The sequence below is a fragment of the Bos javanicus genome, chromosome 27 (genome assembly GCF_032452875.1).
Source record: "Bos javanicus breed banteng chromosome 27, ARS-OSU_banteng_1.0, whole genome shotgun sequence".
Taxonomy (NCBI): domain Eukaryota; kingdom Metazoa; phylum Chordata; class Mammalia; order Artiodactyla; family Bovidae; genus Bos; species Bos javanicus.
This window is the reverse complement of record NC_083894.1, coordinates 20,110,480-20,132,977: the sequence shown is the minus strand read 5'-3', so window position 1 is coordinate 20,132,977 and position 22,498 is coordinate 20,110,480. Positions and strand designations below refer to the sequence as shown.

Genomic DNA, 22,498 nt, shown 5'->3' with positions numbered 1-22,498 from the left:
TAATAGTTTCACATTTTGTTCAACTAAAGTAGTTATTTATAGCATTAGAATTGGGAAGACTTCAGCCAGGGTCAAAATTCCAGGCTTTGGGAGACCAGACCACATGACATTGTATTTATTTTAATTGCGCAAGCTTGGCTTGCCAAAATTTTTCTGTAAATATGGACTTGAATGTTATATGTTATAGAGAGATGTTGACAAGATTTTGTTTAGAACCCTACAGTTAACCTTAAAACACTATTTTTTATCAGTGGAAAAATTTTTGTTCTAAAACTGCCTTTCTGTTTCAGGGTCAGAATTTTTTAAATCTGCTAGGTTGCTTAACATACCTTAACCTACTATTTTACATATTATTTGTAAGGCATGACCTATTTTATGATTTGTTCATCTTAAGAAGAAAAGAGAACAATATTTTTTTATTTTTTATCTCTTTTGTGTATTTCTATAATAAAGACCAGTGATCATGTATTTTTAAGTTTCTTTTGCTGTATACCTTTTCCAACCTCTTTTTAAGGCAACACATTTTGATACTTGAGGTAATGCTTCTTCTTTCTCAGAATATTGAAGAACTTGCCAGATGTGTAAATGTAGCAGAATTTTATGAGAGGAGTCACATAGATGGGAAGCTGAAGATAGGTAAATTCTGTGTAGAATAACCTAGTTGTATAGGAAGTTAAACTAGGTGAACCTCTCTTTTGTTTTCTTGGTAGAATCTGGGTTTCCCAGGTGGCTCAGATGGTAAAGAATCTGCCTGCAATGCAGGAAACCTGGGTTTGATCCCTCGGGTGGGACGATCCCCTAGAGAAGGGCATGGCAACCCACTCCAGTACCTTGCCTGGAGACTTCCATGGACAGAGGGGCCTGATGGCCTACATACAGTCCACAGGGTCACAAAGAGTCCACTAACACCTTCACTTTTTCACTTTCAGGATCTGGTAGATTTATTTGTCACAGGGTGGCCAGGTGAGATGCTATTGCCTCTTAGGAGAGAATGTTAGAGGGTATGGTTCTCCACATTCTTGGTTAAAAAGAAAATACACATCAAGCAGTTTATGTTGTTTCATTTTTGCTGTGCTTTGAGGCTTGTGGGATGGTAGTTCTCTGACTGAGGGCCTCAGTAGAGAGAGCATGGGATCTAACCACTAGACCACCTAGGAATTTCCATGGCAAGCAGTTTTTACCAGTGACATTTCTTTAGACAAGAGATGGTTGTGGCTTTACTAGGAAAATGACAGTGAGGCACTTAGAAGTTGCTGGATGGGAGAGAGATTAGGCGGTCAACAGGATTTGGCAGTTGCTTGGTCTTCAGGAATGAGAGAGATGGAAGGGTCTAGGATGAGATTCAAGTTTTTGTTTTGGGTGACTTGGGTGGGTAGTGCAGTAGTTCACTGAGACTAGGTCCTCAAGAGAAATAACAAAAAGACAGGTTAGGGGTAGTGTACATGGATGATGAATTTCTAACTTGCATAGTGGATCAAAGGATCTTTGGACAGCTGAAGGGATGTTTCCAGCTCAATACATAGGTCAGAAGCACTGAAGAGAAATCTGTACTATAGATACTGACTTGGGAGTTGTCAAGTGTTGAAAGTCATAAGAATGTATGACATTATTCGGAATACACATAACAAGAGAAAAGCTCTTAAGGAGAGAGCCCTGGTGAGCATCAGCAATTTACAAGACCAACAGAGAAATGGAACTCTGCAAAAAGCTGAGACCCAGACAGATTAAAGAAAGCCAGGAAGGTCGTGGAAGCCAACAAAAGATAGCAATTCAAATATTCTAAAGTTTATTACTCAAAAGTGCTATCATGAACTAAGTATTTAACTTTCAAAAATTTTGCACCTATATATCACCAAATAATTAAAATCTAGAATTTATCCTGAGTCATTATGGTAGTTACTTAAAAGGTTTTATAAAACTGTAGACAAGGAGGCAAATTTCTCAAGGAGCCTGCCACCTGCTGGCAAATTATAAGAGAATAGCACTTGTGTCTTCTCCCCACATCCCTCCCCACACCCCTCATCTCTCAGGATTTGAAACTTGGCTGAAGCCATAGATCGAGTTGAACATTGATCTTCAGTAGAATGGTGAAAACTGGGAGGATATGGAAAAATGAACCAGAGTGGAGTGATCTAAATGTCAATATTTATAAGGGCAGAAGTTGCTGGGATTATAGGGGGTGCATTGTTTGATGATCAGCTGATAGAAAAATTCTAGAAACATGACTCTTCCATGTTTCGGTGATATGTTTTATTCAGGGCTTAGATTCTCTTAAAATCTGTAGAGAAAGTGGCATTCTTCAATGCATATGTAATTCAGGTACCTGCAGCTGTGCTCTGTTAATTGTAGGTGGGTACAGTGACTCCCTAGGAAGTTTTATTCCTTTGGAAAAAAAAGTTACTGGGGGACAGATGGGACAGTTACCTTACCTAGAAAAATGGGTGGAGACACTCTGGTGTAACTCCTGATTCACTCACAGTATCACATACTAGTCAGAAGCAATTTGATCTTCACTTAATGTTTAGCTTCTACCTGGGAAAGTACAGATCTTCCTCCCCTTTCTTTCCCTCCTTTCCTCCCTCTACAGTGATCTCTGCCCAAGGCTGCTTGTGATTGCCCTGTTGTAGTCGTTCAGTTGCTAAGTGGTGTCTGACTTTGCAGCCTCATGGACTGCAGCATGGCGGGCTTCCCTGTCCTTCACTATCTCCCAGAGTCTGCTCAAACTCATGTCCGTTGAATCGGTGATGCCATCCAACCATCTCATCCTCTGTTACCCCCTTCTCCTTTTGCCTTAAGTCTTTCCCAGCAATGAGGTCTCTTCCAGTGTGTTGGCTCTTCACATCAGGTGGCCAAAGTGTTGGAGCTTCAGCATCAGTCCTTCCAATGAATATTTGCAGTTGATATCCTTTAGGATGGACTGGTTGGATCTCCTTGCAGTCCAAGGGACCCTCAAGAGTCTTCTCCAACACCACAGTTCAAAAGCATCAATTCTTGGCTGCTCAGCAAAGAAATAGAGGAAAACAACAGAATGGGAAAGACTAGAGATCTCTTCAAGAAAATTAGAGATACCAAGGGAACATTTCATGCAAAGATAGGCTCGATAAAGGACAGAAATGGTATGGACCTAACAGAAGCAGAAGATATTAAGAAGAGGTGGCAAGAATACATAGAAGAACTGTACAAAAAAGATCTTCACGACCAAGATAATCATGATGGTGTGATCACTCACCTAGAGCCAGACATCCTGGAATGTGAAATCAAGTGGGCCTTAGAAAGCATCACTATGAACAAAGCTAGTGGAGGTGATGGAATTCCAGTGGAGCTATTTCACATCCTGAAAGATGATGCTGTGAAAGTGCTGCACTCAATATGTCAGCAAATTTGGAAAACTCAGCAGTGGCCACAGGGCTGGAAAAGGTCAGTTTTCATTCCAATCCCAAAGAAAGGCAATGCCAAAGAATGCTCAAACTACCGCACAATTGCACTCATCTCACATGCTAGTAAAGTAATGCTCAAAATTCTCCAAGCCAGGCTTCAGCAATACGTGAACCGTGAACTTCCAGATGTTCAAGCTGGTTTTAGAAAAGGCAGAAGAACCAGAGATCAAATTGCCAACATCCGCTGGATCATGGAAAAAGCAAGAGAGTTCCAGAAAAACATCTATTTCTTCTGTATTGACTATGCCAAAGCCTTTGACTGTGTGGATCACAAGAAACTGTGGAAAATTCTGAAAGAGATGGGAATACCAGACCACCTGACCTGCCTCTTGAGAAACCTATATGCAGGTCAAGAAGCAACAGTTAGAACTGGACATGGAACAACAGACTGGTTCCAAATAGGAAAAGGAGTACGTCAAGGCTGTATATTGTCACCCTGTTTATTTAACTTCTATGCAGAGTACATCATGAGAAATGCTGGACTGGAAAAAGCACAAGCTGGAATCAAGATAGCCAGAAGAGATATCAATAACGACAGATATGCAGATGACACCACCCTTATGGCAGAAAGTGAAGAGAAACTCAAAAGCCTCTTGATGAAAGTGAAAGTGGAGAGTGAAAAAGTTGGCTTAAAGCTCAACATTCAGAAAACAAAGATCATGGCATCTGGTCCCATCACTTCATGGGAAATAGATGGGGAAACAGTGGAAACAGTGTCAGACTTTATTTTTGGGGGCTCCAAAATCACTGCAGATGGTGACTGCAGCCATGAAATTAAAAGACGCTTACTCCTTGGAAGGAAAGTTATGACCAACCTAGATAGCATATTCAAAAGCAGAGACATTACTTTGCCAACAAAGGTCCGTCTAGTCAAGGCTATGGTTTTTCCTTTGGTTGTGTATGGATGTGAGAGTTGGACTATGAAGAAAGCTGAGCGCCAAAGAATTGATGCTTTTGAACTGTGGTGTTAGAGAAGACTCTTGAGAGTCCCTTGGACTTCAAGGAGATCCAACCAGTCCATTCTAAAGGAGATCAGTCCTGGGTGTTCTTTGGAAGGACTGATGCTGAAGCTGAAATTCCAATATTTTGGCCACCTCATGCAAAGAGTTGACTCATTAGAAAAGACCCTGATGCTGGGAGGGATTGGGGGCAGGAGGAGAAGGGGACGACAGAGGATGAGATGGCTGGATGGCATCACCAACTCAATGCACATGAGTTTGGGGGAACTCCGGGAGTTGGTGATGGACAGGGAGGCCTAGCGTGCTGCAATTCATGGGGTCGCAAAGAGTTGGATATGACTGAGCGACTGAACTGAACAGCCTTCTTTATGGTCCACCTCTCACATCTGTACATTACTACTGATTGCCCTGTGCCACAGCTTTAAACTCAGGGATTAAAGTGATTATGGAAATAACATAGGTTGAAATAAGTAAAAGCAAAGTGCCATGAGGAGCAGTTGGCTTGAGGTCAGGAGAAAGAAGTCAGAATGATGACCTTGCCTTTACACTCCTGTGCCTTGTCTGGCTGAGTCAGCAGCTTTTAAGTTGACTTTCCAGGAAGTCTCAAAAACGGTTTTATTTACATTAGCAAAAACTTAATCAAACGGCCTATCCAACTGCAACAAAGCCTGAGAGATATGACCTTGTTCTGTGTGCTCTTGGGCCCAGCTAAACACGAGTCCTCTTTCTAAGGAAAAACTAGAGAATGAGCAGTTGGTATATATTGGTCTTTGTTGGTTGTGAAATATATTGTGTTGGGAGAACAGCTTTTAAGTGAAAAGAAAATGCTCCTAAATAAATTATGGGATGTTCACTTAATAAAATAAATGGTTTAGATCTTGGTTTTATCCATACAGCATGCTCCATAATCTGTCATCAAAATATTTTAAACATCCTTTTAAATACCATTTTGCCCTTTTAAGAAACTAAAGGAAATTGCCAGGGCAGAAGTAAAGAGGAAACTAGGAGCTAGAATAGTGTGAGCTGTGGCTTCAGTGAGAGAGCAGTGAGTCAGTATTCATAGAATCCTGGGGGTTTGGATTTTAAGGCCTTCGTGGCAACAGGAGACAAGACCTTGGAAAGTTGGAACTGAAATTCCATCTCCCTAAAGCCAGAGCCTACAGCAACAGAACAAATGATGAACAAGTGATTCCCCAGACCCCTCCTCTCCTTCCCGGTACTAAGCAGTGACAGGGAAGTCTGAAGATGTCTGCATGGGCTCTAAGTGGAAAAAAGGACTCTCCTGAGAAAGTATAAAAATGGTCCCACACTACCTCATGGGGCTTCCCAGGTGGCTCAGTGGTAAAGAATCCACCTGAGAATGCAGGAGATGTGAGTTCAATCCCTGGGTTGGGAAGATCCCTGTGAGAAGGAAATAGCAACCCAATCCAGTATTCTTGTCTGGGAAATCCCTGAACAGAGGAACCTGGTGAGCTACAGTTCATGGGTTTGCAAAAGAGTTGGACATGTAAAATAAAATTAAAAAAAAAAATTAATTAAAAAAAAAAAAAAAGAGTTGGACATGACTTAGCAAATAAACAACAACACTGCCTCATATGGGTTTAGAGTTAGCACTTCTATTACCCTGGGTGAAAAAAAAAAACAAACTGATAAAGCCGGCAGAAAAAAATGCAAAACTTCTTTGAGGGAGATGCCCCAAACACCGGCCACCTGTAATTTCTACAGAGAAGGCCTCTAGGAAGATAAACTCATAAACTCAGCAAACTGAGTGATTATATTCCTCACAGTTTAATAATAGGATCATTTGGTTGAGTCTGTCAATTAAGGATATTCAGAATGATTAAAGAGAAGACTCTTGAGAGTCCCTTGGACTGCAAGGAGACCCAACCAGTCCATTCTGAAGGAGATCAGCCCTGGGATTTCTTTGGAAGGAATGATGCTAAAGCTGAAACTCCAGTACTTTGGCCACCTCATGCGAAGAGTTGACTCATTGGAAAAGACTCTGATGCTGGGAGGGATTGGGGGCAGGAGGAGAAGGGGACGACAGAGGATGAGATGGCTGGATGGCATCACTGACCCGATGGACGTGAGTCTGGGTGAACTCTGGGAGTTGGTGATGGACAGGGAGGCCTGGCGTGCTGCGATTCATGGGGTCGCAAAGACTCGGACACGACTGAGTGACTGAACTAACTAACTAACTAAAGACATAATGGGAAATCAGTATGAAGAATGGTAGATTATAATAAAGAATCAAATAGAACTTCCCACAATGTAAAATACGGTCTTTGAGGTTGGATAGATTAGGCAGCATATAAAACATAACTGAAGAGGCAATTAGTAATCTGGAAGATAATTTTGAAGAACTACACAGAATGTAACACACTTTTGAAGAAATGGCAGGACTTCCCTGGTGGTCCAGTGGTAAAGAATCCACCTGCCAATGCAGGAGAAATGGATTAGATCCCTGGTCTAGGAAGATCCCACATGCTGTGGGGCAACTAAGCCCGTGTGCCACAACTACTGAGCCTGTGTTCTACAGCCTGTAGGCCGCAACTACTGAAGCCTGAGTTCCCTAGGGTCCATGCTCTGCAGCAGGAGAAGCTATCACAATTAGAAGCCTGTGAGGTCACAACTAGAGAGTAGCCCCTACTTGTCTCAACTAGAGAAAAGCCCGCGCAGTGACCAAGACCCATCACAGCCAAAAATAAAATAAAAAAAGAAATGGCAAATACTAAGGCGTGTTTAAGAGATGTGCAAGATAGACTGAAAGGGCCTAAAATTCCTCAATTAGGGATTACAGGCTCAGAGAACAGAGAGAATGAGAAGCAGTATTCTAAGAGAGAATACCTGAACAGTTCTTAGAAGGAACACAAACATTAATCCTCAGATTCAGGAAGCATAAACAGTCCTGAGCAGGATAAATAAAAATGGTCAGATTATAGTGAAACTGAAAATCAAAAATAAAGGAAGATAGAACCAGTTTCCTAGAAAGGCATGGCTGTTGGCCTGATTGAAGACTAATTTGTGACAATGGATAGAAGTCAGGAGATAACTATTTTCAAAGAGGTAAGAGAAAATAACTACCATTAGATATCTTTACCTAGATAAATTATCATTTAGGAATGAGAATAAAATAAATTCATTTTTCATAAGTCTGAGATTGCTTACCAATCTCTGATCATCATTGAAGGAACTATTAAAGATTGACTATCAGGAAGAAATGAACATGAAAAAAGGGTGAAATTTAAGAAGCAACAGTAAATAAATTGGTAAAGATAAAGTAAATCTTAAATATTGAGTACATATTACAACAATAATTATTATTATCTTGAGAGCTAAACCAAATGATCTCAAATATTGGATAACAGTGATACACAAAATGGTAGGACTTGATTACAGTTGAAGTGTTCTGTGTGGGAAGCAAAAGTAAATTTAGACGCCTACCCCATTGCAATAATAACCCAGGTGGATTACAGCCTTAAAGGTGATAAGTGAAACTTTAAGATATTTAGAGAAAAATATATGAAAATGAAATTTTGACCCTAGGAGGAGGAGGATTTTCAAAATAAGGCAAAGAACACAATTTCGGATGGAAAACACTCATTTTTCTCATTCACTTCATTAAAACAAAAATATCTACGAAAATACAAAGAAGTCTTGAAATGGAAGAAGATACTTAAGATACATAGCACTCCCATGAAGTAAGTATCCAGAATATATAGTGATGATCTACAGATTAATAAGAAAAACGACATAATAGAAAAATGGACAAAAGGTCTGAATAGGCAATTCAAGAGTAAGATATTCAAAAGACCTATAAATACATGAAAATATGCTTAATATCACTAGCAATAGGGAAATACAACCATATTGAAACACACTCTACCAATTAGGTGTAGGGATGGTTGATTTGAATCTGTAAGGTCTATGTCACCTATATAGTTTTTTAATCTCAAAATCATTTTACTCTTTCTAATATTTTATTAGAAAGTTAGAACTGGACATGGAACAATGGACTGGTTCCAAACTGCGAAAGGAGTACATCAAGGCTGTATAATAGTCACCCTGCTTGTTTAACTTCTATGCAGAGTACATCATGAGAAACGCTGGGCTGGAAGAAGCACAAGGTGGAATCAAGATTGCCAGGAGAAATATCAGTAACCTCAGATATGCAGATGACACCACCCTTACGGCAGAAAGCAAAGAAGAACTAAAGAGCCTCTTGATGAAAGTAAAAGAGGAGAGTGAAAAAGTTGGCTTAAAACTCCACATTCAGAAAACTAAGATCATGGCATCAAGTCCCATCACTTCATGGCAAACAGATGGGGAGAAAATGGAAACAGTGAGAGACTTTTATTTTCTTGGGCTCCAAGATCACTGCAGATGGTGACTGTACCCATGAAATTAAAAGACACTTACTCCTTGGAAGAAAAGCTATGACAAACCTAGACAGCATATTCAAAATCAGAGACATTACTTTGCCAGCAAAGGTCTGTCTAGCCAAAGCTATGGTTTTTCCAGTAGTCATGTATGGATGTGAGAATTGTACTATAAAGAAAGCTGAGCGCTGAAGAATTGATGCTTTTGAACTGTGGTGTTGAGAGAAGACTCTTGAGAGTCCCTTGGACTGCAAGGAGATCCAACCAGTCAATCCTAAAGGAAATCAGCTCTGAATATTCATTGAAAAGACTGATGCTGAAGCTGAAACTCCAATACTTTGGCCACCTGATATGAAGAGCTGACTCATTTGAAAAGACCCTGACGCTGGAGAAGATTGAAGGCGGGAGGAGAAGGGAACGATAGAGGATGAGATGGTTGGATGGCATCACCAACTCGATGGACGTGAGTTTGAGCAGGCTCCGGGAGTTGGTGATGAATAGGAAAGCCTGATGTGCTGCAGTCCATGGGTCACAAAGAGTCGGACATGACTGAGCAATTGAACTGAACTGAACTGAATACTTTATTGGGTTATTATTAGTAGTTGCTTTAATTTTGTTCCCATCCCTTAATCTTCTCCAGACTTAATTTTTAAATCTGTTTTATAAATGAAGGCAGTAGTTTTATAAACTTTGTCCCAGATAATGCCTTCTCAGCTTTTCTTTCTATTAAATTCAGGTAACATTTAAGTTCTTCCAAAAAATTTAATGCCAGTGTAATGGGAATAAACTGCCCAAACTACATCATTTTAAAACTTGTTTATCCTTTTCAATAATAATTTCAACAGTCAGAAACAAAAGCCACATGGTAACTTGAACAGTTAAGACTCAGTATAAAGAAATATTAACCATTTACGGGGATTAGCTACTAAGAAGGAATCAGGATTATAAAGAATACCCTTGGGCTAAGAGAGGGTACCCAAGGAAGGAACAAAGTTGGAAGGGCAGCAGCGGTGGCCTCCCTTGGTTGGGAATCAGGCCTCGTTGGAAGAGGTGTGTTCACTGCTAGAGTTTGTCCAAGTTGCTGGGCCGAGGCTGGCATAGAAAGAACCACAAGCTGGGACTGGCAGCCTGCAAGCCTTCTGCTGGGGTACCCCTGGGCCAGTGTTGGCAGACAGGGAATCCTGGACTGGAAATGCCTGCCCCCACCCCACCCCCAACCCCCAGCTGGGATGCATACAGGCCAAGGTTAGTTGGGCCGGGAATCTCAAGTTGTTACTAGCAAGCAAGGATCCACCACCCTCACCCCCACTGGGGTACAGGTAGGTTGAGGAGTCAAGACTGATTTTATTTAATGTTTTTTGTTTGGTTGTTTATAAATTATCCAAAAGAGAGGGAACATAGTTAAATCTCCAAATATTCAAGTTCTTCCAGAGAGTAAATTGCCAACTTGATGGGAATGGCCTATAAAAGAGCATTTTTAAGAACTATATATGTGAATAAAGGACAAGGCAGGTGGGTTGCTCTGTGGTTGGTGTTCTGGACTGAATGGTCTGTATCTCCCCAAAATTCATATGCTGAAGCCCTAACCCCTCAATTAGGGCTGTATTAGGAAGTGAGACCTCCAAGGGAGTAATTAAGGTTAAATGAGGTCAGGAGAGTGGACTCCTGATCTTATAGGACTAGTGTAAGCAGAGGCACCAGAGAGCTTGCCGTCTCTCTCTGTGCCCACACCCTGCAGAAGGGCCATGTGGGGATGTAGAAAGAACGTGGCAATCTACAAACCAGAGAGATCATACCACCTCAGTCCTGGCACCTTGATCTTGGACTTGTAGCTTCCAGAACTGTGACAAAGTAAATTCTGTCACTAAGCCATCCAGTCTCTGCTATTTTGTTATAGCTGCAGGTAAATTCAAGGTGACTTATTTAAGGAAAATAGCTGACTATTAATGGTATGGCGTGTTTGTTTCTTTCAGTTGTAACCTAGAAAAACTGGAGTGATTATGTAATCAGGCCCCAAAGACAATGGCTCTCTGCATAGCCAGAGGTTTTGTCATTGAGGGTCAGCCATCACTCTCAAGAAATCAGTAGAATATGTGGTATTGCATAATACCACATATGCAATATGCACATATTGCATAATCTAGATGTTTGGAGCTGAGTCAGGATGATTGAGAGAAAGGTCGTAGCACATGAAGCAGATGGGAGCCACAAGGAAATGTCAGGCAATTGGAATTGTTTGGTCACCATGGATGTATTTAGAGAACTCCCAACTTAAAGTGACAGGGAAGTACTGAGCTGGCAAATATATGCGTGGATCTGAGATGTCAAAGACCATTTCTGGACCCTGCTGATTAACACATAGGATACTCTGCATAAACTGATTTTATTGACCAGAGGAGATGGGAGTCTTCTCATTTAATTTTCATGTAACGTTTACACTTTTTGGTTAACGTTCGCTGTTTAGTCGCTCAGTCGTGTCTGATTCTTTGTTACCCCATGGACTGTAGCTGCCAAGCTCCTCTGTCCATGAGATTCTACAGCCAAGAATGCTGGGGTGGGTTGCCATTTCCTTTTCCAGGGAATCTCCCAAATCCAGGGATCAAACCTGGGTCTCCTGCATTGCAGGTGGATTCTTTACGAACTGAGCCACTGGGGGAAGCTAGCAGAGTTAGTCTTAATTTGTCCATTTTACAGTGAAAATGCTAAAGTTTAGAAATCTCTTTTTCCCAAGCTTACCTAATTAGGAAGTATTGAAACTGGCGTTTGAACATAGGCCTGGAGGATTGTAAAATCGGTGCCCTTGTATTTCAGTGTACCAAGTTGTGTAATGTGGAAGAACACTCAGTTGAGTGTCCTGAAACCTGAGTTTTGGTCTCAGACTCATTTGCTGCCTGAGTGGCCCTGATTAAGTCCTCTCTAGATGCTGGGCTAAGCTAACTCTTTTGTAAAATGGAGCTAATATATATTCTGTTTGCTTTTTAAGAAATAATGCACCATTCCACAATTTTTTCTGTCTATACACATATGTCTATGTATGCATGTGTATATGTGTATGTATTTATGTGATATATAAATGATTTATGTTTAAGAATGAGCTTTTTTTGATTTTAGCTTTTTATTTTTTACCCATTCTTCCGTAATTTGCTTTTTCTCACTCTGCTATGTGTCTTGTGGCTCTTACCATAAAACCACTTCTAGATCTACCTAATTGAATCCTTTTTAAATGACCACAGACCACTCTAGTGATGTGCCATAATTTATTTAACCATTGCTCTACTGATGGGAATTTTGATTGTTTCTATTTTTCCACTGTTAACTGTGCTACAGTGAATATCCAGGGTTCTTTGTACATGCAAATGTTAAGTTGCTGGGTCCATAGCTATTATATTTTGATAGAAACTATCAATTTGTTCTTTAAAACGGTTATACTAATATATACTTTTGCCAGCAATAAGTAATGGGCTTCCAGTGTCCCCTTTCACTTTGTCAAATTTGTTTTCCAAATTTGAGTATGAAAAATGATTTACCATGATTGTTATAATTTCTACTTCTCTGATTGTTAGTGAGGTGGAGAATTTTTTGTTTGTTTATAGTTTCCTGGGGATTGCCCATTAATATCCTTTGCCAACTTTTATTTTTTATTGACTGATTTTTAGAATATGCCGAAATATTAAATCCTTTTTCTACTTTATAGGTCACAAATGCTTTTCTGCATGCAGTGCTGTTAAAAATGTATTTTACAGACCTGTAAACTAAACACATATCATTTCCTTTTTAGCAAAAATGTGACCATACTGTACGTATTGTTCTTGCCTTTTAAACTGATATTATATTGAGATATCAATATATTATAGGTCTCTTCTTATATCTGGATGCTCTTCCAAACTATGGATAGGTCATAATTCAAGTTTAATGTTTATTCATTTTCAGTTTTGTTTTTTTTTTAAATCAGACTTTGATAGAGGTTTGTCTGTTTTATTACATCTTTTCAAATGCCACTTTTTGTGTTTACTGTTTTATTGGGGGACTTTATTTCTGCTTTTATCTTTATTGTCTATTCCCTTCTATTTTCATCAAATTTATCTTATCCTCTTTTTTAACTTCCTGAGTTCTTATCCTCTTTTTTAGTTTCTATGTAAATAAACCCTTAGTTCATTAATTTTAAATTCTTAATTTTTCTTATAGGAAATGCATAGATGAATTTTTTTATGTCAGTAATGGCATTGACCAAATTATACAGAGGGCTGTTTGTAAATTCCTAAGTGTCATTTATTTTCAAAAAGCTTATAATCTCAGTTTTTCTTTCTTTTTTTAATCCAATCAATATTTAATAGTGTATCGTAAATTTTCTGAAGTGGCCTTTTTTCTTTTAGTCTTTTTAGCATTTTCCCATGTGCATCAGGGAATAAGCCTTGAAAGAATTTGTTTTTTAAAATGGAACATATCTAACTTTTAAATAGACAATAATGCTATAGTGCATATTAGCTGTGTATGTACTAGCAGCTTAAAGAAAAAACTACCAACATATGTACCTTCTCTTGTCATGATCCTCTCTTCCCCAAAGAGATAACCATTTTATCATTCCCATAAGTTTCCATAGTTTTATTGCAAATGGATGTATCTCTGAATAGTATACACTTATTTTGCAACTATAAAACATTTTATATAAACAGTACCTACCTTTTTATAATTTGTCTTTTAAGTTAATGTTTAAGAAGTGTATCCATCTAGACACATGTACTTCTAGTTTATTTTCACTCCTGTATAATCCTCTACTATATGAATATTTCATTAAACCTGTATAACTTTCACAGTTTTATCTTACTGATGTTTTCATGATGACTAATAAAGTTTATATATTCTCTGTTTACTGAAATCAAAGTTAATAAGCACCTTCTTTGTTTATTATTCAGATCCTTTTTCTTGTTTCTCCACTTGATGTATCCATTTCTAGTAAAGAAGTATTGACATCTCAGCCATGATTGTGAGTTGATCAGATTGCATTCTTTTAACAATTTTTTTACCATATAATTTTAAGCTGTTTTGTTCATGTGTATAGTACCTTCTTGGTGAATCTTTCTTTGTCCCATTTAACGCTTTTGGTTCTTAATTCTGTGTATTTTCAAACACTCTTCGTATTGTTTTATTCTTGTAAGGAACATTTAATAGTTTTTTTTAAAAACACAATATGAGAGTTTCTCATTTTAATGGAGGAGTTTAACCCAATCTTGCTTATTATAATTGTGGACATGTTTGCATGAGTTTTTGCTGTATTATGTATATGTGTTATTATCTCTTTCCCCTTATCACCTGGCATTAGATTGCTCTTTCTTCCTATATCATTTCTCTTCCTCTAGTGGTTTGAAAGTTATACATCCTATTTCCAGTCTCCAAGTGGTTACATATCACTTTAACAAACTGTATATGTTTTAATACATACATCTAAAACTTGATATAAATTGGTATAAGAAAATTTACCATTCCAAAAAAAGACACATCATTGAACATGTTTTCCTCTTATCACTTTCCCCACTCCTGTTAGTATCAGGTAATTATTGGTGTTTTAATCAGTTCAGTTCAGTTCAGTTGCTCAGTCGTGTCGGACTCTTTGCGACCCCATGAATCACAGCACGCCAGGCCTCCCTGTCCATCACCAACTCCCGGAGTTTACCCAAACTCATGTCCATCGAGCCGGTGATGCCATTTAACCATCTCATCCTCTGTCGTCCCCTTTTCCCCTGCCCCCAATCCCTCCCAGCATCAGGGTCTTTTCCAATGGGTCAACTCTTTGCATGAAGTGGCTAAAGTATTGGAGTTTCAGCTTCGGCATCAGTCCTTCCAATGAACACCCAGGACTGATCTCCTTTAGAATGGACTTGTTGTCCCTTGGCAGTCCAAGGGACTCTCAAGACTCTTCTCCAACACAACAGTTCAAAAGCATCAATTCTTCGGCACGCAGCTTTCTTCACAGTCCAACTCTCACATCCATACATGACCACTGGAAGAACCATAGCCTTGACTAGATGGACCTTTGTTGGCAAACTAATATCTCTGCTTTTTAATATGCTATCTAGGTTGGTCATAACTTTCCTTCCAAGGAGTAAGCGTCTTTTAATTTCATGGCTGCAGTCACCGTCTGCAGTGATTTTGGAGACCAAAAATATAAAGTCTGACACTGTTTCCACTGTTTCCCCATCTATTTCCCATGAAGTGATGGGACCAGAAGCCATGATCTTCTTTTTCTGAATGTTGAGCTTTAAGCCAACTTTTTCACTCTCCTCTTTCACTTTCAACAAGAGGCTTTTGAGTTCCTCTTCACTTTCTGCCATAAGGGTGGTGTCATCTGCATATCTGAGGTTATTGATATTTCTCCTGGCAATCATGATTCCACCTTGTGCTTCTTCCAGCCCAACGTTTCTCATGATGTACTCTGCATAGAAGTTAAATAAGCAGGGTGACAGTCTACAGCCTTGACGTACTCCTTTTCCTATTTGGAACCAGTCTGTTGTTCCATGTCCAGTTCTAACTGTTGCTTCTTGACCTGCATATAGGTTTCTCAAGAGGCAGGTCAGGTGGTCTGGTATTCCCATCTCTTTCAGAATTTTCCACAGTTTCTTGTGATCCACACAGTCAAAGGCTTTGGCATAGTCAATAAAGCAGAAATAGATGTTTTTCTGGAACTCTCTTGCTTTTTCCATGATCCAGCAGATGTTGGCAATTTGATCTCTGGTTCCTCTGCCTTTTCTAAAACCAGCTTGAACATCTGGAAGTTCACAGTCCACATATTGCTGAAGCCTGGCTTGGAGAATTTTGAGCATTACTTTACTAGCATTTGAGATGAGTGCAGTTGTGTGGTAGTTTGAGCATTCAAAGAAAGGCATTGCCTTTCTTTGGGATTGGAATGAAAACTGACCTTTTCCAGTCCTGTGGCCACTGCTGAGTTTTCCAAATTTGCTGGCATATTGAGTTCAGCACTTTCACAGCATCATCTTTCAGGATGTGAAATAGCTCCACTGGAATTCCATCACCTCCACTAGCTTTGTTCATAGTGATGCTTTCTAAGGCCCACTTGACTTCACATTCCAGGATGTCTGGCTCTAGGTCAGTGATCACACCATCGTGATTATCTGGGTCGTGAAGATCTTTTTTGTACAGTTCTTCTATGTATTCTTGTCACCTCTTCTTAATATCTTCTGCTTCTGTTAGGTCCATACCATTTCTGTCCTTTATCGAGCCCATCTTTGCATGAAATGTTCCCTTGGTATCTCTAATTTTCTTGAAGAGATCTCTAGTCTTTCCCATTCTGTTGTTTTCCTTTATTTGCTTGCATTGATCACTGAGGAAGGAAAAGAGAGTTATCAACTGGGTTTTTTAATAGTATGTTTTAACTTTTACGGGAATCCTTATTTAACAATTACAGTAAGTTTTACAACCATATTCAGTCATTCATTTATTCAGCAAATATTTGAGAGCTTGCTCAAAGCCAGAAACTCTTCTAGGCACTGGGGAAGCAAAAGTGTACCACTCAGACAAAAATTCCTGCCTTCATGGAATTTATATTATCACAGAATGCTGGAGATGGAAATTTTGGATTTGTCAGTATATTTATAATCTGTAAAGGCTAGATGAGATGATTAAGGAAGTAAGTATAGATTCAAAAAAGAGAGGAAGTCCAAGGACTGGCCTAGGGCAGTATCAACAAAAGTACCAAAAAGGAACTGCCTGGGTAATAGGAGGGAAATGAGGAATGGGTGGACTTAGACAGGAAAAATTGTTGCAAGGAAAAGAGAGTTATCAACTGGGTCAGATGCTGTAAGTTGAATTGACTGAGAATTGGCCTCTGGATTTAGCAACATGGAGGTCATCAGTGACCTTGACCAGCAGTATTAGTGGAGTGGTGAAGGGGAGAACTTGCTGAAACAGAGGAAATCTGCTGTGACAAGCTGGATGGAGAGGTGGGTCGGAAAGCTTCCAAATGGGAGAAATGTGTGTGCGCTGAAGGGAAGCACTCAGTGGGAGTGGAAGAGGTGAAAACAGTGAGGTAGGAAAGGCAGGGGAGGTCACTGCTGGAGCAAGGCCCTAGGAAGAGGCTAGGTGTACATATCAAACTACTGTGATTACCAACACCTCAGAGATACGTTCGCCTACCGTCCTATCAAATAATGAGATGATATATGTGAAGGTACTTTGTAAACTTATAAAGAATCCTGTAATGTAAGCTAATGTAACAGTGCAAGTGGAGACTTTAAAATAATTGGTCAGTTACTTTTTTTTCCCAATGTGATCTCAGCCAGGGAAGTGCTTCTTGACTGATCTTTAGTTGTATATATTTCCAAATGGACATATTTACCAAGCATCAAAACATTTCCCTCAGAGGACTTTGGGATTTTCCCACACTGAGAACTTGATGTTTAACCTTTCGACCACCCAACAAGCAAAGAAAATGTTACCCTTTTTATCTTCTTAGAAGCTTTTAAATCAGCCTGAAGCCATTTGAGAAAGCCAAATGTAATACTTCCATGAACATCATTTTAGCTAGAATAAAAATAGATGTGAATAGAATCTCATGCACATCTCATAAGATTCTTGCCCAGAAAATATAAAATAAAGATATAAATTCAAATGATATTTGCTTTTTAATGTTTTATAAAAATGTTGGTACATTTGCCAATATATGGTAGGGCCTCATACCAAATGATCACCATCCAACATGAAATTAAATGCATGTTTTAATCATTCTTTACTTTAAAAAATTAGTACTGATTTGATTTCATAAAACATTTTAAAAATAAACTACTAAGCCTGAGTAATTGAAATAATTTTACTCAGTACAAATGGTTTTTATTTTTCCTTCTTCCATCCTTTCTTCTCGGGTCTCCATTTCTCAGCTGCTAAAAGGTAATGCGTTTTACGGTGTTTAGATAATTGATATAATTGTTTCAAGTTATCTTTTTAGGTTATTATCAGCTTGTAGGCATCAGTTTCTCTAATTGTTAAGTAGTGAATCCTTTATCTGGCGTTTAATCTTACCTCCTTGGGAAAACCAGACCTTACTACAGAGTAAATTTTCAAATTGCTGACCTGATGTAACATGAGCCGGTGCCTTGGCAGTGAACCTTTGCTTTCTGTTATTCACAGGAAGGATAATGATGTGGCCTGAAGGCCTTCGTTTCAGTACCTTAAGAAGTAACATCCAAGTACTAGTTGCAAAGGTCTGAGCTTGGAAATTCCAGAGAAAATAATTGCATTGACACAGTATTTTTTAATTTCTTTTGGGAAGATGAGGTAATTAAAAATGTAACTTTTATCATTTCTATTGTTTCTTAAACCACTTGTCTTACTTATGTTGGCATGACTTAGAGGATCCACAGTTACCTGAAAATGATCATTATTTATTTTTATGACTAAATTATAGCTGTTATTTTACAGGTGTGTTTGAAAATTTTATTTCCATGTATATATACACAGACACATGTGTATGTTCTATTTTTGTAAGTAACAACACTGAGATTATAGAACTCAAATGTAGAATGTTTTGTAATTTCTCAGTAAAATAAAAGATAGCATTTTTTTTAGAGCTAGAAGAAGATTCCCTAAACATTTTCAGCAAACTTGAAAAGAATGTTAAGCAAATCCCATGAAATAATTTCCTAAAATGTGTAAAATGCAATTTCCCAGCAGCTGTAAAATGAAAAGGCAGTTTTGAAAAAAAATTCAGTTTATACAATTTTTAAAGGTTACACTCCATTTACTGTTACAGCAAAATATTGGCTGTGTTCTTGTGTTGTGTTGCATTGTGCATCCTTGTAACCTGTCTTACATCCAAGAGTTTGTATCTCATACTCCAGCACCTCTCTACTGTGCCTCCCTTCCCTCTCCCCACTGTTAACCACTAGTTAGTACTCTATATCTGTGAGTCTGCTGCTTTTTTGTTATAGTCAAGTCATCCTAAATTGCACCAAAACTCAGTGTACTCCCAAAGTATCAATGGAATTTTAAAAACAGAACCTCATAGATTAATTTCAAATCTCACATAGAAGAAAAGATTGCATATCAGTCAGCAAAAATATTTTTAAAAGCTTGACAGTCATATGGAGTCTTGCTTTACCTAAAGTCAAAAACATGATCAAAAGCTATACCAATTAAAGCATTATGGTATTTGAGTATGAAGAGACAAATCAGTCAGTGGAAGTGAACAGAAAGTATAAAAACTGACCCAAGTATTGATTTTCTGTTTTGCTCTATCCCATCAGATCCTCCAACCAGATGAGCCCAGTCCTACCAGCTAATGATAACTAGAATGCTCTAGGATCAGGCCAGTTTACTGTGATGGCATGAGAAAATTGTTTTTTGCTTACTACCAATCTATGGTTCATTTGAGCAATGCCAACTTCATGGCAAAAAGATGGGGGAAAAGTGAAAACAGTGACAGATTTTATTTTCTAGGGCTCCAAAATCACTGCAGATGGTGACTGCAGCCATGAAATTAAAAGACATTTGCTCTTTGGAAGAAAAGCTATGACAAACCTAGACAGAGTAATTAAAAGCAGAGACATCACTTTGCCAACAAAGGTCCGTCTAGTCAAAGCTATGGTTTTTCCAGTAGTCATGTACAGATGTGAGCTGGACCATAAGGAAGGCTGAATGACAAATAATTGTTGCTTTCAAATTGTGGTGCTGGAGAAGACTCTTGAGAGTCCCTTGGACTGCAAGGAGATCCAACCAGTCAATCCTAAAGGAAATCAACCCTGAATATTCATTGGAAGGACTGAGCTGAAGCTGAAGCTCCAATACTTTCATCACCTGATGCCAAGAACTGACTCACTGGAAAAGATCCTGATGCTGGGAAAGATTGAGGGCAGGAGAAGAAGGAGGTGGCAGAGGATGAGATGGTTGGATTGCATCACCGACTCAATGGACATGAGTTTGGAGCAAGCTTCAGGAGATGGTGAAGGACAGGAAACCCTGTCATGCTGCAGTCCAGGAGGTGGCAAAGAGTTGGACACAACTTAGTGACTGAACAACAACAATGTGTATTATTACACCATGTGATTTATCACACTAAATTGAGCAGAGGCAATGGAGGGACCCACACAACTGCAGTAGCTGGAGGCCCTTTTAAGCACTCAGGCTCTGGTTATCTTTTTTATATGTAAATTATATTCTTCCCCTTTAGGATATATATATATATGCCATATATATGTATACCAAATATGTGTGTGTGTGTGTGTGTGTATATATATATCCCTTTTAGGGATAGAAATATATATTTATAAATATATGTATTTGTGGCACAAACCGTTCCCAAACTCCTCCCCACACCTCCTTTTAAGGTGATAAATAGACCAGTAGGCACCTAGTGCCATTATCAAAAATGACGGGTACTTCTGCTAAGGCAACAAGAGGTAGAACTCATACATACAGTGATGTTTTAATGAAAACCTTTAACTTCTGAAACTGTTTCTTGTGTTCAAAGAATACAAATTGTTCCACAGTTCCACGTGTTTTTTTCTTTCTTTCTCTCATAGAATAGAGGCGAAAACCACAGGCCATGACTAAAATTTTAGGGAAGTAGTGATTGCTTAAACAAACGTAGTAGCAGTGGGTGGATGTGAGAAATCAGAGGGAGAACAACAGGCTTTGTTAATTGATTGTTGGTAGAAGTTAAGGAAAAGGAGGATTTGTCAGCATTAGTTTATAGGTAGATCAAATTGCCAGCTGCAGCAGGCAGGCAGGCTTGGTGTGCTGGGACCAGGCCTAAGGAGGGATAGTTTGATGAGAAAGCAGCAGGCACCTCATGAGGAGTAGTGGCAGCACCAGGTAAGGGCGGAAGTCACACATAAAGTTCATGTTAGGTTATAGGAAACAGGCAAAAATTGTGGTTCTGGGTGTTAGATTGAAGCATGACTTCAGATTATGGTGCAGAAGCAGTGAGTGCCCCACATCGAGTGGTCCTTTAGGAAATTCACTGGAGATGAGTCATGGTTGATGGGGGCCACCTCAACCCAAGGAAATGGCTTAGCGAGAAGAAAACAGGAGAATAAACTATGGTCACAGACAAGATTGGTTCCCCTGCCCAGAGAGGAAGAAAAAGCCCCTGAGATACAGATGTAGAAGCAGACTTAAGATGGTAGATGGATCCCTGAGGAGTATTCAGGGAAATTATTGCTTATTATTGACAGTGAGTGATTGAGTGACTCCTTACCTATGTGCACTTTAGTCGCTCAGTCGTGTCTGACTCTTGCGACCCCATAGACTGTAACCTGCCAGGCTCCTCTGTCCGTGGGATTCTCCAGGCAAGAATACCAGAGTGGGTTGCCATTTCCTTCTCCAGGGGATCTTCCCAACCCAGGGATTGAACCCAGGTCTCCTGCATTGCTGTCAGACTTTACCAACTGAGCTATGAGGGAAGCCCTCCTTACCCATGGTAGAGCCCAAATAACTTCCCAATATATGGATTATCTGACTTTGCTATTAATATACTGCTGAGCTATCTTATCTCTGTTACCAGGTTGCTTTGTCTTTCTAAAGTACCATTTTCTTTCTGTCATTACTTCACTTAAGAATCTCCTAAGGCCATTTTTGTTTTCTGTCAGATTAAATCCCGGTCCTTTAGTCTTTCACTCAGAAATTGTTAACAGTTTACCTACACTTTTCCATGAATGCAAAACTTTTGTTGCAGGAAGATGATTTCCACCTTCACATATGCTGTGTAAACCTAGAATGCTCATATCTCTTCCTGACATTAAAATTCATATGTTGTTCTTCCTGTGCTTAGTTGCTCAGTCATGTCCAACTCTTTGGAACCCCATGGACTGTAGCCTGCCAGGGATTCTCTGTCCAAGGGATTCTCCAGCCAAGAATACTGACGTGGGTTACCATGCTCTCCAAGTGATCTTCCCAATCCAGGGATCAAATCGTGGTCTCCCACATCGCAGGCAAACTCTTTACCGTCTGAGCCACCAGGGAAGTCTTCTTACTAACCTCAGTCTATTGTGCTTTTCTTCTGTTTACTCTGACTTTCTTTTCCATGTTTGTACCTTTTGTCCCTCCAACTAGCATTTTGTCCACCTATATAGATCATATATTCTTTAAGGGCTGAGACTAGATTCCACCTGTTGTACAGGCCATTTAAAAAAGGCATTTAAAAATTTTTTTATTTGACTATTTCCATTATGTTTTTAAAAGTCTTAGTCTTCAGAGTAGTAGAAAAGATTAATAATTTGCCTGGCTTTTTTTAATAAGGTGTAACTTAGAAATATAAAATGTATTTTCCTTACTGAAAGTTCTTATTGTCTGTTTTGATACAACTTCTCAAAATAGTGGATGTTTAAATAATTTTAAGTTTGTACACAGTTTGGAATGACTTAGAAGAGGCAATAAGGAGATTAAGTTTGTCATCCTAAAGAAGAATTTTTTTCTGATATAAAATGTTTTGTGTGAAATGTGTGAAGGTATAATTTTATATTGTTGATAGCCATGTAAATTGCCATAAGCTTCCTGGAAGTATCTCGATAATGTGTATGAAATCACTGTTTGACCAATAAGTTTACTCCCAGGAATTAATCCCAAGGAACTATTTATAGATACATCTAAATATTTTCACGGCAGGCCATTATGTTAATAACATTGTTTTATAGTAGTGAAGTACTATGAATTACCTAAATATTCAACCATGTGGAATTCATTAATTTAGTTAGGCAACAAACATTTACTATGTAAT

The 22,498-nt window shown here is 39.0% G+C and overlaps 1 protein-coding gene across 6 annotated transcripts in view; it reads left to right on the top strand.

The window, feature by feature from the left end:
- MICU3 (mitochondrial calcium uptake family member 3) overlaps positions 1 to 22,498 on the top strand; it is a 78,052-nt gene that overhangs the window by 4,543 nt on the left and 51,011 nt on the right. Inside the window, exon 1 of one of the 6 annotated variants that reach the window (XM_061404330.1) lies at positions 6,389 to 7,462. The exons of 4 other annotated variants lie outside the window; for them this stretch is intronic. In XM_061404330.1, the coding sequence (XP_061260314.1) occupies positions 7,427 to 7,462 (36 nt within the window). In that variant the 5' untranslated portion in view covers positions 6,389 to 7,426. Of the gene's footprint in view, positions 1 to 6,388; positions 7,463 to 13,655; positions 13,760 to 22,498 lie in introns of those variants that run through there. One more of the 6 variants, XM_061404331.1, reaches the window with a different exon arrangement.